The 16,666-nt window shown below is 36.5% G+C and overlaps 1 protein-coding gene across 1 annotated transcript; it reads right to left on the bottom strand.

Moving 5' to 3' along the window:
* Window positions 1-14,505: 14,505 nt before the first annotated feature.
* On the bottom strand, window positions 14,506-15,933 carry LOC149231003 (uncharacterized). The gene has a single exon (XM_089381508.1). It carries the CDS (start codon window positions 15,931-15,933, stop codon window positions 14,506-14,508), a length of 1,428 nt encoding a protein of 475 aa, XP_089237634.1.
* Between the last annotated feature and the right edge of the window lie 733 nt (window positions 15,934-16,666).

Here is a 16,666-nt window from a genome sequence, read left to right as displayed (position 1 = left end):
TAAAAGTATATTAATTTAATTAAAACGCATATGGAAAGCCCAAAAAATTATAAATGAAAATTTAATAAATGCAAACAATTTGAGTGGTCGAGTGTTTCATTTTAAATAAAAGGGATAAAGTGTTCTCTCATTATGGAATGCTCAAGGAATATGGGAAGGTGCACTCGAAGCGGATTGAAATGAAGCGGCGGTGAATTGCAGTGGCCACCAACCACGGCGCACGACCAAATCATTTTAGTTTCTTAATAATATTGTGCTGATATTAAGATTTATAATATTGATATTCTGGTTTATAATATTAAGTTTATAATATAACATATATTAAGTTGATATTTAGAATTTATATTAACAATATTTATTAATGTGGTTGATATTTATATCAATTACATTTATTAATATAGTTGGGCTAATTTCATATTCTATATTATGAATTATGATTTAAACAATTTTCTCAGCAACACTAAATTTTAAGGCGTCAATACTCAGTGTCATTCACCAAGTTACTATTTGTGGATGAGTTTGTTTGACTAACAAGCAGTGAGCTAATATTCTTAGGAGTCATTTGATGGTCCATCTCTTAACACCCACTGTTGGAATATGTAATTCTTACTTGTCTCACTTGTGACTTTCTATCTAGAGGAGTCTGTTCCTTTTTTTTAGGGTTGTTATATCTAGAAGTTCCTAGATTGGAGTGTATTTGAGATATTCTCTCAACGAGTTGATTGTGTGTCTAAGATAGTCTACCTATCTTGAGACAACACTAAATGTATTTATATGAAATCTTATTTGATGTCAATATATGATATTGTGTGCACCATCAAAAATTAAGTTGGTATCAGAGCCCGTATAGGCCTAGGCCTGACCTCCCTCATGGGAGTGTTAGGACATAACAGAGTATATTTGTATTGTTTTTAATTTTTTGTTTGTCCATTTATATATGCGCTGAGAGTTGCAACGGTGGTGTGGCTGCTAGGATCTGAAAGCAGGTCGAGGTCGCTTGGAAGTTGTGGGCATCTGGCTTGGCAATTCAGTGGTTTGGTGTTGAGCAGGGGCATCGGTTGCTGAGGAAAGAGCTGCGTTCTTCATTCAAGGGGGAGAGTAACTGTGTGTCTGATTTGAAGGAATTAGAGAAAAATGGTTATGTAAGAGTTGAGGGTTCGAGTCGAGAAAGCTCTCAAAAATAATGAATTCGTTGAACCTCCTCCTGCTCGGCCTAAGTTCGAAGAGTGTCACAAGAGCACTGTAGGCGATAAGACCGAGGGCGTAAAGGGACTCGGGGTTTCGTTCAAGTACCAGTTACCAAATGAGAATCTAGATGCTCTCGTTTTTGTTACAAATGATGAGATATGGATGGCCTCAAGCATTTAGCAGTGAGGAAATTCCACTCAATCTTCCAACTAGCTTTAAGAAAAGGGCCATTTTAATGGATGAAATTGGGCATGTTGCTGGTGATCGATCAACAGATTTTGACCAGTATGCCAAGCGTACTCTTCTAGGAGGAATTTATGCATCCACAGAACTTTACATGGTAATAAATTACTCACTAGAATGTAGGAACACCTGGACATTTCTAGATCGTCATATCAGTGATGGCGTGAGGAGATTGTTGAGTGCCAAATTTATGCCCGTTGAGCAACTTGATGTTGTTACAGCGAGTGATGTTTGGCATTATTAACAAAACCATGTTAAGATGTGATAGTGTTAGGAATTCTGCCTTCGAGACCTGCATGTCGAGCGGTCAGTGTTGAGTGGATTCCTTTTGGTGATCTGTCATGATAGTTGGAAGCAGCATGGGAGGCGGAGAACAGAGATTGTTGGAGTTGAAGAGGCTATGTGGCTTTGGCATGAGTTGTCAATTTAACCATTCTCCAAACAAGATGCAGGCTACAACGGCTGCAAGAAATAAAGGCGAGTATCCTAAAAGATTAGGTCAACCTCACAAAATTCGAGTTTGGGATGGTAAATAAGTTGAGCCTGATCAACTCAATGTAGAAACGTCATATTATTAACAAAACCATGTTAAGATGTGATAGTGTTAGGAATTCTGCCTTCGAGACCTGCATATCGAGCGGTCAGTGTTGAGTGGATTCCTTTTGGTGATCTATCATGATAGTTGGAAGCAGCATGGGAGGCGGAGAACAGAGATTGTTGGAGTTGAAGAGGCTATGTGGCTTTGGCATGAGTTGTCAATTTAACCATTCTCCAAACAAGATGCAGGCTACAACGGCTGCAAGAAATAAGGCGAGTATCCTAAAAGATTAGGTCAACCTCACAAAATTCGAGTTTGGGATGGTAAATAAGTTGAGCCTGATCAACTCAATGTAGAAATGTCATATTATTAAAATGATTATGATTGCATGCTTAGAAACTCCAAAGAAAAGTAAAATGTGGTATTTATAAATGTTTTTGAATTAGAAACATTGAGCCTAGCTAACTGAATAGAGTGGTTTTGTTAGAATTAGCTACTCTAACAAATCGGGTAGGTGAATCCAAGACACCAATTAAAGCAGAAAAAGAAAGAGGTGCAAAGATACTCAATGGTAGAAATAAGGTTGAAGTGCAACAATTATTGTTTTTTGTACAACAAAGACAATGGAAATTAAATGATGATGGACAATTAAGTGAAATTTTGTGGGAGTTAGTGTGAGTTTGTGGAATAGACTCACTAGCATGATGTATTGTGAGTCACCCATATTAATTGTAAGCAAGTTTAGGAAGTTTTGTAGTGGTCTTTATAATGTATGTACCTGGTAACTCCAAGAGTTGGAGTGTGAAATGTAAGCCTGATTTACCTACAGAGCCTTATTGGCTACATTAGAGCCCTAGTGGCTACAGAGCCTTCATGGCTACAGTGCTCAAGTGGAAAAATAAGAGCCTCAATGCTCACATTTTCGAAGTCTAGGTGGTCGGGAGTGACATACCTTACTCACAGGAGAAATTTGTTTTCTCACAAGTCTCAGCGTATCTCGAGTTGAGCATAAGGCATGGTTGAGGGTGATCTGATAAAACCCAGAGCATGGTTACGGTTAATCTGATAAAACCGATGATGATGGTATCAGGTAATGGCATTTAGTTTGGCCAACTATTGTCACACATTTGTGTGTGTGTTGGAACTAGCCATTCCAACAATAGACGAATTTATTTACAGGTACAAGTACATGTAAGCAGCTATAATAGTTGACAAAACCATGTATGCAAAGAACATCCTACGACGTGCGCTTTCAGCGGCTGGCACCCATGCATTCCAGTGGATGGTTGTTCCTTTATATGGACATCAACATATTCTTTTGTTATGTTTGATTAGAACTAAACTTTGCATATTGATGTCGAGAGAAATACTCATTAAGGGGGTGTGTTGGAATATGTAATTCCTACTTGTCTCAGTTGTGTTTCTATCTAGAGAAGTTTGTTCCTATTCTTTAGGGTTGTTATATCTAGAAGTTCCTAGATTGGTCGGTGGTTGAGATATTCTCTCAATGAAGTGATTGTGTGTCCAATATAGTCTACCTATCTTGAGACAACACCAAATATATTTATATGTAATCTTATTTGATGTGAATATATGATATTGTGTGCACTATCAAAAATTAAATCCAACATTATCCGCTAGCGTGAAAATAAACTCACAACACTATAATTTAGTTCGTTTCACATTTCATTTAGATATATGTAAGCCAAAATTAACCAAATAATAAACCGCCCAAATGTTGGGTATTTTTAATGGAGAAAATACCAAAACCAACAAAATACTCACCACAGAGACAATGCTCTGTTTCTTCTGTCCAGGATCTTTTTACAGGGAACCTCTTTAAAAACAAATTAACTCAGAATAGACCATTGCAACCCCATAAAGCATTTCTAATGATTAAAACAAAAGACTGTTATAAATTTCATCCTCTGTGCTAAGAGGGATTTACCACTGTAAAATCCTTTTTACATTCACTGCTGTGAAAAACACCTTACTGCTGAAAAAAAAAAATTACACAGGCTTACAAAAATTGCGCTCAACCATTTTCTTTATGCATTGCTGTGCAAAACCACACATGTTTTTTTGCTACTCCTCTGTTTTACAATGCCTCACAAAACATTACAAAGTATATCGTGTGCACTGCTGTGCATACATCCACGCTCAGATTTTTCTCGCTTCTGCGAACCCATATCTATGTTTCCTCCTGTGTGCCATACATTAAAAAAAAGTCAACACTCAAAACATAAACTCATTACATACGATTTTGTATTTTAATACATGCCGTAAAAAAAACATAAACATCTATTAAAACGTGCCCATACTCATATTAAAAGGGCCACCTAAATCTACGTAGCAACATTAAATTCCATGACTTTTCTTCCACGGCGGTCAACCAAAAAAAACACTCCACGCAACTTTGATTTAATGCTGGTCGTATGCAGGTTCAATCGATCAACGACGGAGAACACGGGAGTAGATCCGACGGTGGAGAAAGATATCGGAAGGTCGTTTGTCACCGAACTTTATCGCCCGAGAAATTACGTTGGCTGATGTCAGGGGAGAGCCACGCGTTTGCTCCAGATTTTCTCGGGTTCAAATATACGAAGATTCCCTTCGCTGGAAAATGGCCCGAGAACTCTCCGGCGGGTTAGTTGAACGGTTTCTGGCGTTGGTACATCGGCGTTGAAATTACACGTTCAACACTCCCCTTTAATTTCAACTGCTGGGCATTCGGTCATACCCAGACACTTTCTCAAAAATTCAAAGCTTTTCTGATCCAGTGGCTTTGTCAAGATGTCTGCAACCTGTTCTTGAGTCCTGCAATGTTCTAGGACAATTTCTCCATTGTTCACCAATTCTCTGATGTAGTGAAACCTTGTATCAATGTGTTTCGTTCTCTTATGAAACACTGAATTCTTTGACAATGCAATAGCTGAGCTATTGTCACAAAAAATCACTGTCGCCTTTGCCTGCTCTTGGCCTAAGCTTCTCAACATTCTTCTCATCCACACTGCTTGACACGCTGCTGCTGTAGCTGCCACATATTCAGCCTCTGCTGTAGACAATGCTACAATGGACTGCTTCTTAGAAGCCCATGAAATGGCTCCTGAACCCATATGAAAAACATAACCGGAAGTGCTCTTCCGATCATCTACACTTCCAGCCCAATCACTATCAGTGTATCCAACCAAATCTGAATGTTCTGAGGCATGATATAGGATTCCAAACATTTTGGTACCTTTGACATACCTCAAAATTCTCTTTGCTGCCTGCCAATGTGCCTCCTTTGGCCTCTCCATGAACCTGGAAATTAAACTAACAACATACATTAAATCAGGCCTAGTTGTTGTTAAATACATAAGGCTGCCAACAATACTCTTGTACAAACTAGGATCAAAATCCTTGCTGCTGTCCTCTCTGCTGAGCTTTAATCCCATCACTGTGGGAGTGATTGCTGCCTTGCATTCTTCCATCTTAAATCTGCCCAAAATTTGATTTACATATCTTGCTTGAGATATAAAAATTCATTTTTCATTTTGATCTACTTCTATGCCTAAGAAGTATCTTAACAAACCCATGTCAGTCATTTCAAATTCATCCTTCATGACTGATTTAAAATTCTCAATAAGATACATATCATTTCCAGTGAAAATAACATCATCTACATACAAGACAACAATTAAAATTTTACCATCCTTTTCCTTGATGTAGACTGTGGGTTCTCCTTCACATTTGTCAAATTCATTATCCAATAGATATGAATCTATCCTGCTGTACCATGCTCTTGGCGCTTGCTTCAGCCCATAAAGAGCTTTCTTCAATTTGCACACTTTGTGCTCTTCACCTTTCTTCTCATATCCGAGAGGCTGTTCCACATAAACCTCTTCCATTAACACTCCATTTAGGAATGCTGACTTCACGTCCATTTGGTAGACTTTCCATTTGTTTTGTGCTGCTATGGACAGCACTGCTCTCACGGTTTCCATTCTTGCAACCGGGGCGAAAGTCTCCTCATAATCTCTCCCATACTGCTGCTTGTAGCCTTTGACAACCAGCCTTGCTTTATGCCTTTCAATTTTGCCTTCAGCATTGCTCTTGGTCTTGTAGACCCATTTCACACCAATGACTTCTTTGCCTTTTGGTAACTCAACCAAATCCCATGTTTTGTTTCTCTCTATGGCATTCATCTCCTCATCCATAGCTTCTATCCATTTTCTATCTTTAATAGCTTCTTCAAAATGAATAGGATCATCAACATGACAAAACAAGGCAAATAAGGAATTCATTCCTTCTTCATAAATGTCACTTAGATTTCTAAACTTCTTACCTCGTTCACTGGGTGTGCAAGTGCTTGAAGATGCACTTGAATTTCCTCCTTGTGGTGTGTTTGGAGAAGCACTTTCATTTATCCTCAATGGTGTCCCTTGCTGTCCTTGTGTTGGCGCTACTGTTTGGGGATGCATTTCAGCCACCTCCTCTTCATCTTCATCATGAGATAAACAGTTTTTAACATTCACTGTTTTCTCTATGCTTCCATCCCAAGCTTCCTCTTCAATGAATTGAGCATCCCTGCTGACAAAGAACTTCTTGGTAGATGGGATGTACAGCCTGTAGGCTTTGGATTCCTCACTGTATCCAATGAAGATGCATTTCTCCCCTTTGCTGTCCAACTTCCTCCTTAGCTGATCTGGTATGTGTGCATAGGCCACACATCCAAAAACTCTCATGTGGGTGACTCCTTGCTTTCTCCCACTCCATGCCTCTTCTGGCACTTTGTTCATGACTGCTTTTGTAGGACACCTGTTCAGTATATAAACTGCACAATGTACAACTTCAGCCCAATACTCATTTGGCAAATGCTTTGCCTTCAGCATGCTCCTCGCCATATCCATGATGGTCCTGTTCTTCCTTTCAGCAACTCCATTTTGTTGTGGGGTGTATCTTGCTGTAAACTGTTTATGAATTCCATTTTCTCTACAAAATCTTAGGAATTCCTTGGAGATATACTCACCTCCTCTATCAGTTCTCAAAACTTTAATATGCAGCCCGCTTTGATTCTCCACAAGTGCTTTGAAATTTTGGAATTTCTCAAACACTTCACTTTTGTTTTTAAGGAAATATATCCAAGTCTTCCTTGTAAAATCATCAATGAATGTTAAGAAATATAGGCTGCCTGCTAATGATGGAGCTTGCATTGGTCCACACAAATCTGAGTGGATAATCTCTAAGGGTGCCTTTGCCCTTATGCTCTTCCCTGATGGAAAACTTTCTCTATGTTGTTTGCCCAATATACAACCTTCACAAAGGCTGTCTGGCTTCTCTATCAATGGTAATCCTCTTACCATTCCTTTCCTGCTCAACAAATTAAGACCTCCAAAGTTGAGATGTCCAAATCTCAAGTGCCACAACCAATTTTCATCCTTTGGCACGCTTTGGAAGGCCTCTTGGGTGACTGCTGCAATTTCCTTCTTGTTCTTCAAGTTTGCCCTGATCCGGAGAGGGAACATCCTGTTCCTTGTCATCTTCACTTCAGCAATGCATCTTTTGCTGGGTGGTATATCCATGATGGTGCACACATCATTTACAAAGTAAACATTGTAACCCTTTTGGACAAGCTGTCCAATACTCAAAAGGTTACATCTCATTCCGGGGACATAGTAGACATCTGCTATGGTTTTCCTTTCTCCTTGTTTTGTAAATATTTTTACCTCCCCTTTTCCCATAACAGAGATTTTACTATCAGTTCCTAGTGTGACTTCTGATTTCACATTTTTATCGAGGACAGAAAAGAAGGCTATGTTCCCTGTCATATGGTTGCTGCAACCTGAGTCTAAAAACCATATGTCCTCACTATGTGTTTCAGCCATGTTACAAGCTAACAGGACATTTTCTTGACTGCTGTTTTCTCTTGTAACATTTGCATTTTGTCTGCTGCTCATATCATGCTGTTTCTTTCTACAATCACTAGCATAATGTCCATACTTTTTGCAATAATAGCATTGAACATTAGATTTATCATACCTTTGTCCTTGAGCCTGATACTGATCTCTTTGTTGGCTGCTGCCTTGACCTTGGTTCTGATTTGGATTTCTGCCTCTTCCTTGTGCATTTGATGGGCTGTTCCTTCCACCTCTGTTCTGGCTTCTGCCTCTTCCTCTTTTGTTTCCTCTTCCTTGACCTCTTCCTCTTCCAAAGGACATCTGGGTCTTGAAGGCTTGCTCAAGAGATGAGTTTTCATTCCTACTCAACCTCTGCTCATGTGTTATCAGTGATGCATGTAGCTCATCAACTGAATAGTTTGAGAGATCCTTTGTCTCTTCAATGGTGGTAACTATGGCATCAAACCTTGAGGGTAAGACCCTCAATATTTTCTCCACAATCCTTCTATCTTCAATGGTTTCTCCATGAGTTCTCATTTGTGTGATTACACCAATCACATGAGTGAAGAATGAGTCAATGTTATCTGACTCCTTCATGTTCAAGTTCTCAAAATCCTTTCTCAGCAATTGCAGTTTTGCTGTCTTCACTCTCTCCATGCCTTGATAGGCTGTCTTAAGAGTTTCCCATGCTTCATTGGATGTCTTAGCTGCTGCTAACCTTGGAAACACACTCTGGTCTACTGCTAGATACAACAACACACGGGCTTTTGAATCCTTCTTCCTATTGCTCTTCAACTGATCCTTCTCTCCTGGAGTTAATCTATTAAACTCATTTTCATCTGCTACTTCCTCAAAACCATGTTCAACTATTTCCCATAGATCTTGAGAGGCAAACAGGGCTGTCATGGTTATTGCCCAATAGTCATAGTTTTTCCCATTAAACTGTGGGAGCTGGATGTTAAACATACCCATCCCAGTGCTTGTGCTGGCCATTCCTTGCATTCTTATCTATGCCACTAAATCCTTAACTGTGTGTTTAAACACTGACTGTTTCAACAATAACAAACAAGAAAGCTTTGAAGAATACCTGAATCATTCGTTGTCTGAATCTTCTGTCTGCCTGAGAAGTTTTGCTGTAGCAACAACCTTCTCCCTTCAGCTTCTTTAACTTCTTTAAAGAGCCTAAGCCTGCTCTGATACCACTGTTGGGTATTTTTAATGGAGAAAATACCAAAACCAACAAAATACTCACCACAGAGACAATGCTCTGTTTCTTCTGTCTAGGATCTTTTTACAGGGAACCTCTTTAAAAACAAATTAACTCAGAATAGACCATTGCAACCCCATAAATCATTTCTAATGATTAAAACAAAAGACTGTTACAAATTTCATCCTCTGTGCTGAGAGGGATTTACCACTGTAAAATCCTTTTTACATTCACTGCTGTGAAAAACACCTTACTGCTGAAAAAAAAAATTACACAGGCTTACAAAAATTGCGCTCAACCATTTTCTTTATGCACTGCTGTGCAAAACCACACATGTTTTTTTACTACTCCTCTGTTTTACAATGCCTCACAAAACATTACAAAGTATATCGTGTGCACTGCTGTGCATACATCCACACACAGATTTTTCTCGCTGCTGCGAACCCCTATCTATGTTTCCTCCCGTGTGCCATACATTAAAAAAAAGTCAACACTCAAACATAAACTTATTACATACGATTTTGTATTTTAATACATGCCGTAAAAAAAACATAAACATCTATTAAAACGTGCCCATACTCATATTAAAAGGGCCACCTAAATCTACGTAGCAACATTAAATTCCATGACTTTTCTTCCACGGCGGTCAACCAAAAAAAACACTCCACGCAACTTTGATTTAATGCTGGTCGTATGCAGGTTCAATCGATCAACGGCGGAGAACACGGGAGTAGATCCGACGGTGGAGAAAGATATCGGAAGGTCGTTTGTCACCGAACTTTATCGCCCGAGAAATTACGTTGGCTGATGTCAGGGGAGAGCCACGCGTTTGCTCCAGATTTTCTCGGGTTCAAATATACGGAGATTCCCTTCGCCGGAAAATGGCCCGAGAACTCTCCGGCGGGTTAGTTGAACGGTTTCTGGCGTTGGTACATCGGCGTTGAAATTACACGTTCAACACCAAATTCGCATAGTCTTTCACGCTGTCGATCTGATAACATTTTCAGGCCCTTATGGTTAACACTGTGAATGACTCTTCTCATCCATACACCATGTTCCACTGAGTAAAATCCAAGTAAGATATGGGAATTATGCCAACTATTCCTCCCAAATCAGTTTCATTATGTATTTTTCCCTATACCTAGCTTCATAAACACCTAGCTTCATAGACTTCGACGTAGCATGAGAATGAACTCACAACACTGTAATTTAGTTCGTTTCACATTTCATTTAGATATATGTAAGTCAAAATTATCCAAATAATAAACTGCCCAAATTCACATAGTCTTTCATGCTGTCGATCTGATAACACTTCAGGCCCTCATGGTTAACACTGATTGATTCTTCTCATCCATACGCCATGTGCCACTAAGTAAAATCCAAGTAAGATATGAGAATTACGCCAACTAGTCCTCCCAAGTCAGTTTCATTATGTATTTTTCGTTGCACCCCGCTTCACTGACTTCAACTTCTTCGATCCCTGCCAAGTGCCATATCACCCTCCAAATTTTCCTCTAAAATATGCCACCTCTTTAGTCTTAACTCACCACCAAAGAAAATTGTTAGGGTTACATTTGGCATTGTGTTCCTAAATGAGCGCATTTGATCATTAACACAAAAGGTTTCGATCTATCATCCAAATTGACATAACAAAAAAATCTTTTGAATATTTGTAATCATGAGAGGATGCTATATTTTGATTATTTGATATAGTTGTAATTAAGTATTGGGAGTTTTCACAGTGCATTGTATTAGATATCATTTTTTGAGATTCAACTGCATTAATTCATTCATTCATCTATGACCATTTTCATGAGAGGTAGCCATAATTCACTAATTTCTCTTGATTTTTTAATACTCCACTTAAAACTCATTTCATCGGGTGATGCTCACAGGGATGAAGAAGTGGGATTGAATCTAGTGAAATAAATCACATAGCGTCAATCATCACTCTTTCGGGGCTTGCACCTAGTAACCAGGACTTCCCATGAAATCACCCATCTCAAATGGTCATAATTTTTAGAAACTAATTTTGTGAAAAATTCGATTACAATTTTTATTTTGTTCATGTTCATTATTTCAGGAACAGGCGTGGAAGCGATTAAGTGAGGAATCAATATGTAAACTTTTGGAACTTTTGGAGAATTGTATGGAATCAATTTCTATAACAAATATATGGAAAATGAAAAAAGAAAACTTGGTAATCCAGGTAATGATATCAAGATTGTTGATGAACAAGCAGTGAATTAATTCAAATGTGAAGAAAATAGCCCAGATCAGTTTGTTTATATTTTTGTTTGTTCCAGATCTTGGTATCTTTTGCCAAATATGATTGTCATATTTATTTCTATTGCTCAGTAGTTGTTATTTGATCTAATTTGTTGTGCGATTTGCAGAATCTGAAAAATTCTAAATAAACAACCAGTGATTCATCAATTTGAATGTTGAATGTAGGCATGGATATAAGTTGGATTCAATTTTATTGTTGGTTTATTTTCGAACCACTAATGAAATCTTTTGATTCTATTTATGCGTTTACCATATTTAAGTTAATAATTTGTTTTGTTTTTGTGTGTACAGGTGTCAGAATAGCGAGGGCTTAGAGCTAAAAGATCTCAAAGCCAAACAACATATCAGTTTGAAGGTTGTTGCCAAAAAAATAGTTCGAAGCATTATGCCAATATTTTCCTTGATTTAAGAAACTATTATGCAACGGATGGAACCCAATGGACTCTAATTTCAAGGAGCTTTGTCTCATTTCCTTTTTGGGACGATGTAATTATTTTGCAGCGGAGAACTTTGTTTATTATAAAAGGGATTATTGTACTCGAATAAGAGTACCATACTGTGGTATGACAAGAAGCTAAACATGTTGTAGTATGGATAGGTCTGAAAACAGAGAAAATGACTGATTTTTTTGCTTAAACTATGCATTTTAAAAGGAGAAGAAAAAGGAGGCTTGGCATGCAGCTTAAATTGTCATGTCATTTTATTTTTATTGCAGTGATTTTTAACGTGTTTAAATGGTTTAAATTATAATTATAATTATATATATATATACATATATCATTTTGAGTTTTGAGTTTTAATATTAATTTAATTGTCACGTTGAATGATGGTAGATTAGATCTAGTACTTGAGTGATATTCAGGAAGATAAAGTGAATGCTTTGTCTTGTTTTCATAAAATATTGATACACTTATATATTGTTATAATTTGAATATTATCTAACATTGGATCTTTTTTTTAGTTGATTCATATCAGTTTACTTTGGTTTAGTTTGCATTAGATAACATGCTTACCTTTTAGATTTATATTGCATTGAGGCCTTAGAATCATGTGGGCTTTAATGATTTATTTCTCCTTAGAAGAAGAAATATTAGGCTAATGGACGTCTAAAAGTCATTAGGTGCAACTATCCTAAACAACATAGGTTATTAAGGTACCTTGGACTGGATTATTTCCTCCTATTGATGAGTGGTCAATTCTTCTTGTCGACACTCTCTTGGCTAAAATATGTAAATGGAGGGTAGGGTGACTTCATCCACAATAACACTCTATAACTTTGAAGGGCTTGAATAGATTTAAACTTGCGACATACCTTAAAGCTCAATAGGTTTGAATAAATTGTAAACATACTTTGTTTCTGCTCTAATTCTAATTTAGTTGGATTTATCTAATTGAATTCCAATAAATTATTAATTCTTACTATAGTTGTTAATAGAACAATAAACTATCCAATATTCCATGTAAAAAAACTCGTAAAAATTTCTTTTATATATATATACATCTATTTTAAAATAAATTCATTTTATTTTAAAATCTTTAAAATAAATATTTAAAAAAATTACATTTTAATTCCATTTTATTCATTTTAATAATTAAAATAAATTTAAACTAATAAATTATGCCTATCAAATATACCCCATCACAATGAATAAATTTAAAATTAAACATATTACATACTGATAAATATATTTCACATAATTAATAAACTTAAAATTAAACATATTACATACTAATAAATATATTTCACATAAAAATTTCGCACACTTCACTAATTAATAAATTTGGAAATTAAAATACATCTAACTATAAATTATTTTTGGTTTAAATTAATGTAAAAAGTTATTTTAAAAATTATTTATTTTTAATAGGTAAACTATAAAATAATTACAATAATTTTATTATAAATTATATAATTTATTGAAAAATTACAAATTTATTTGAAAATTAGAATTTCGGTCTAATTTTTAGACCTTGGTATTTAAACTATTAAATAATACAATAATTTTATAAAAATGAAAAATGTAATAATATTATATAAAGAAATTTTGACTAATTTTATTCGTCCCTAGTATATAGTTTCAATTTATAAAAATTCAATTTTTCCATAATTATAGTTTCTATGAAAATTTTACTTCTTAAAGTAAAATAAAAAGGGAAATTAAGCCATCCACAAAATTTAGCCCCTTGACAAAAAAAATCTTTGTAATTATCCCTTTTACAATATATAAACACGACAAAATAAACTTCACATCGCAGCTATATGCGTAAGCAGACCGTCCTCATTTACTGTGCATCAAACGATTATATTTTATTAACAGAACTTTGTTACTGTCAAATGCAATACAATGAAAATTGACGTAATGCTAAATAATTTTGGAGATAAAAATACATCTAACCATAAATGATCATCCTATACTATTTAACATATTCGAAAATAAAAATACATCTAACAATAAATGATCATCCTCTACTATTTAACATATTTGAAAATAAAAATACATTTAACCATAAACCATATAGCTCTTCAATAAAGATTTTAAGGATAGAAATTTTGAAGGTTAAAATATTTTTATAAACCGTTTAGAGTTATTTTAATATTTTCTTATAAATTTTAAGCTAACAATTTTTTACGGAAAAAGAGGAGCTTAAACCGTTTCAAAATTTAACCGGTGCAATCAGAAGAAAACACATTATAAAAAAATAAAAACTGCAAGATACATTTCACACTGCAGCAAGCAGACCGGCCTCATATAGTTTGCTTCCGTATTTTCTTAACAAAACATTGTCACTACAAACTGCAATGCACTGGAAATTGATCTACTGCGAAATCCAGAACAACAGTATTTTCTAAACAAAACTTTGTTTCTACAAAATGCAATACAATGGAAATTGATGTAATACTAAATCCAGAACGACAGCCACAGCGCCATAAACTTGGGAATTGTAGTACAACGTTTTGTTTTCACTAATTGAAAAACGCGTAGTCGGAGTATGAGACTACTCCTTTGGATTGAAAAATAGAGAAATACTTATGAGGAATATTTAACTATAGCTATACCTTGTTCGTAGATTCAGGCTAATGGAAGATTTCATAATTACAGCGCGATATAATTATTACTTATTAGAGTATTTTATTTTCATTAATGAAAAAGTAGCGAGATCTAATTAACCTGAATAGAAAGCGATTGTAAATTAGGATCATCGGAATGCTCAGCTTCAAAGCCACTGGTAACCTCGATGTTCTCACGGACGTCCCCTTTGCGAGCCAGACTTGCCAGCGTCTCAATCGGCGTGATCTTCAAATGCCCTAGGATTTCCGATTCCGACGCCTCTGGATTTAATTTGATAATTTTGCAAAGTAGCCCTTTGTTGGTTCCGATCTTAGCGCAGTTGTCGGGGTCGTTGGCCAAGATTTTCAATATCCGTAGCCCCAGCACAGTGAAATCTGAGTATTTATATATATTTTTATCTGGGAACTGACCCTGGTACTTAGTCGAATGAATTTCAATCTTGTTTCTATCGTACAGAAAGGAGGTTATGGATTCCATGGACTCAGGAAGGACCATCACCCGAATGCGATTTCGGGGTATCTCCACCAATTTGTAGATGATCTCTCCAGCCACTTCTCGAATCTCCTGCTCCCGAGGTTTCTCCCAATTAAGCATCTCGATCAACATGTTCAACACGCCTGGCGTTGTTCCGATCACCCTCAACTTCTCTGAAGGAAGCCGACCTGACTTCACAAACACGGATAGGAGTCGAGCCCCCGTCAGCTGATCGAAATGATGTATGGACTGCAGCAGCTCCACGCTGTATGACACAAAATCCATCTTCAAGCCGTGGAAAACGCTTTCATTCATGCACCGACAATATGTATCCCAGAAAAAAAGCAGAACCGTGTTGAGCTGAGAATCGTCGAAGCCATCTTCTTTTAACGCCGAGCGCCATCCTTTTCCTACGGCAATAGAGAACATGATTTTCCTATATACATCAAACAGGATGTCAATGATCGTTTTGCAGGATGATGTTTCTTTGTTGGGCGGGAGAATTACCGAGTAGTCAACGTAGCCTCTGACAATAAATCCGAGCAGAGTCAGAATCGATTCCGCTGCGGACAGCCCGTAGAAAAGATTGAGAGCCCGACTCAGATTACGGTCGCTCCTATGGTCGCTCCCAGGGTCGCTCCCAGGGTCGGTCCCGTACTGTTGCTTAAATATACGTGACAGAGACAAGGCGAGGCATGCAAGCGCCGAAAGTTCTTGTATCACAAGCGAATACAGACGTATTATTAATATGAGCCTGGAATGAGGGGGCCATGACCGTCGGGTCGCCAGCTCGCCGTGTCGGCATAAGATGCGAAGACCCTCTACCACTAATATTAGGCTGACGTACCAGAAGTCTATACTTTTCAATGATTGTGAGAAACCTCCAAGGAGAACGGCAGTAGCCCAAATGAAGTTCATCGTTCCAAGCGTGCTGGCTCCCTTCTCGAGAAGAGCTAGGATGAAGGCGAAGTTTCTCAATTTCTTGTCCAGAGAGGTCTTCTGTTCACAGCAGCCGGACTCTATATCTTTGGGCGATTCTGCCATCCCGTTCTATTCCAAAGGAGGAACAAAGGAAATTTCAGTGGATCACAGCCGGACTTTATATCTTTGGGCGATTCTGAACGGCTGCCGGAGGTGGATTCAGACGACGGAAATTATTCCTGAAACTATGCAGAATCCAATTCAGTTGTATCCATCTCCTCCAAATTGAAATGTATGAGATGTATGAGTCACATATATATAATATCCCCGTGTACTGTTCACGCGATTGAGAAAGTGTAACTGCGATTGTTGGGAGAGTGTGACTATTTATGTGTTTTTTTTTTTAATTAAAATTTGAATTTTTTAATAAACTTTTAACTATTTTAGGTTTTGGATAGAGTTACGATTTTTTTTTTTTTAAATTATGATATTTTGTTACTTAAAATGAGTTTTTTTAACTCTGAATTCAATATTATAAAAAAAAACCTTCCAATTGAATATCATAAAAAACTTTCACGTTTTGGATCTTGTTATAATTTTGGTTTAAATTATGGTATTTTTTAATTGAAATGAATTTTAATTTAATATCATAAAAAACTTTCAGGATTTGGATAGAGTTATAATTTTTTTCTGGTTTAAATCATAATATTTTGTTACTTAAAATGAGTTATATATATATATATATATATATATATTCAATATCATAAAAAGAATTCAGGACATTTAGAATATAGAAAATTTAAATTTATGATTTTCAAAAATATTTATCAAATTCAAAATAAATTTGATTATAAAA

Source organism: Pinus tabuliformis, chromosome J (assembly GCF_031772625.1).
Source record: "Pinus tabuliformis cultivar Carrire ecotype Pingquan chromosome J, CPIR1, whole genome shotgun sequence".
Classification (NCBI taxonomy): domain Eukaryota; kingdom Viridiplantae; phylum Streptophyta; class Pinopsida; order Pinales; family Pinaceae; genus Pinus; species Pinus tabuliformis.
Note: the sequence above shows the minus strand (reverse complement) of the source record. Positions and strands in the feature narration are given on the sequence as shown.

What these genes read in the sequence shown, in the direction of transcription:
- LOC149231003 (XM_089381508.1), bottom strand. Translation starts at nt 15,933, where the DNA reads ATGGCAGAATCGCCCAAAGATATAGAGTCCGGCTGCTGTGAACAGAAG.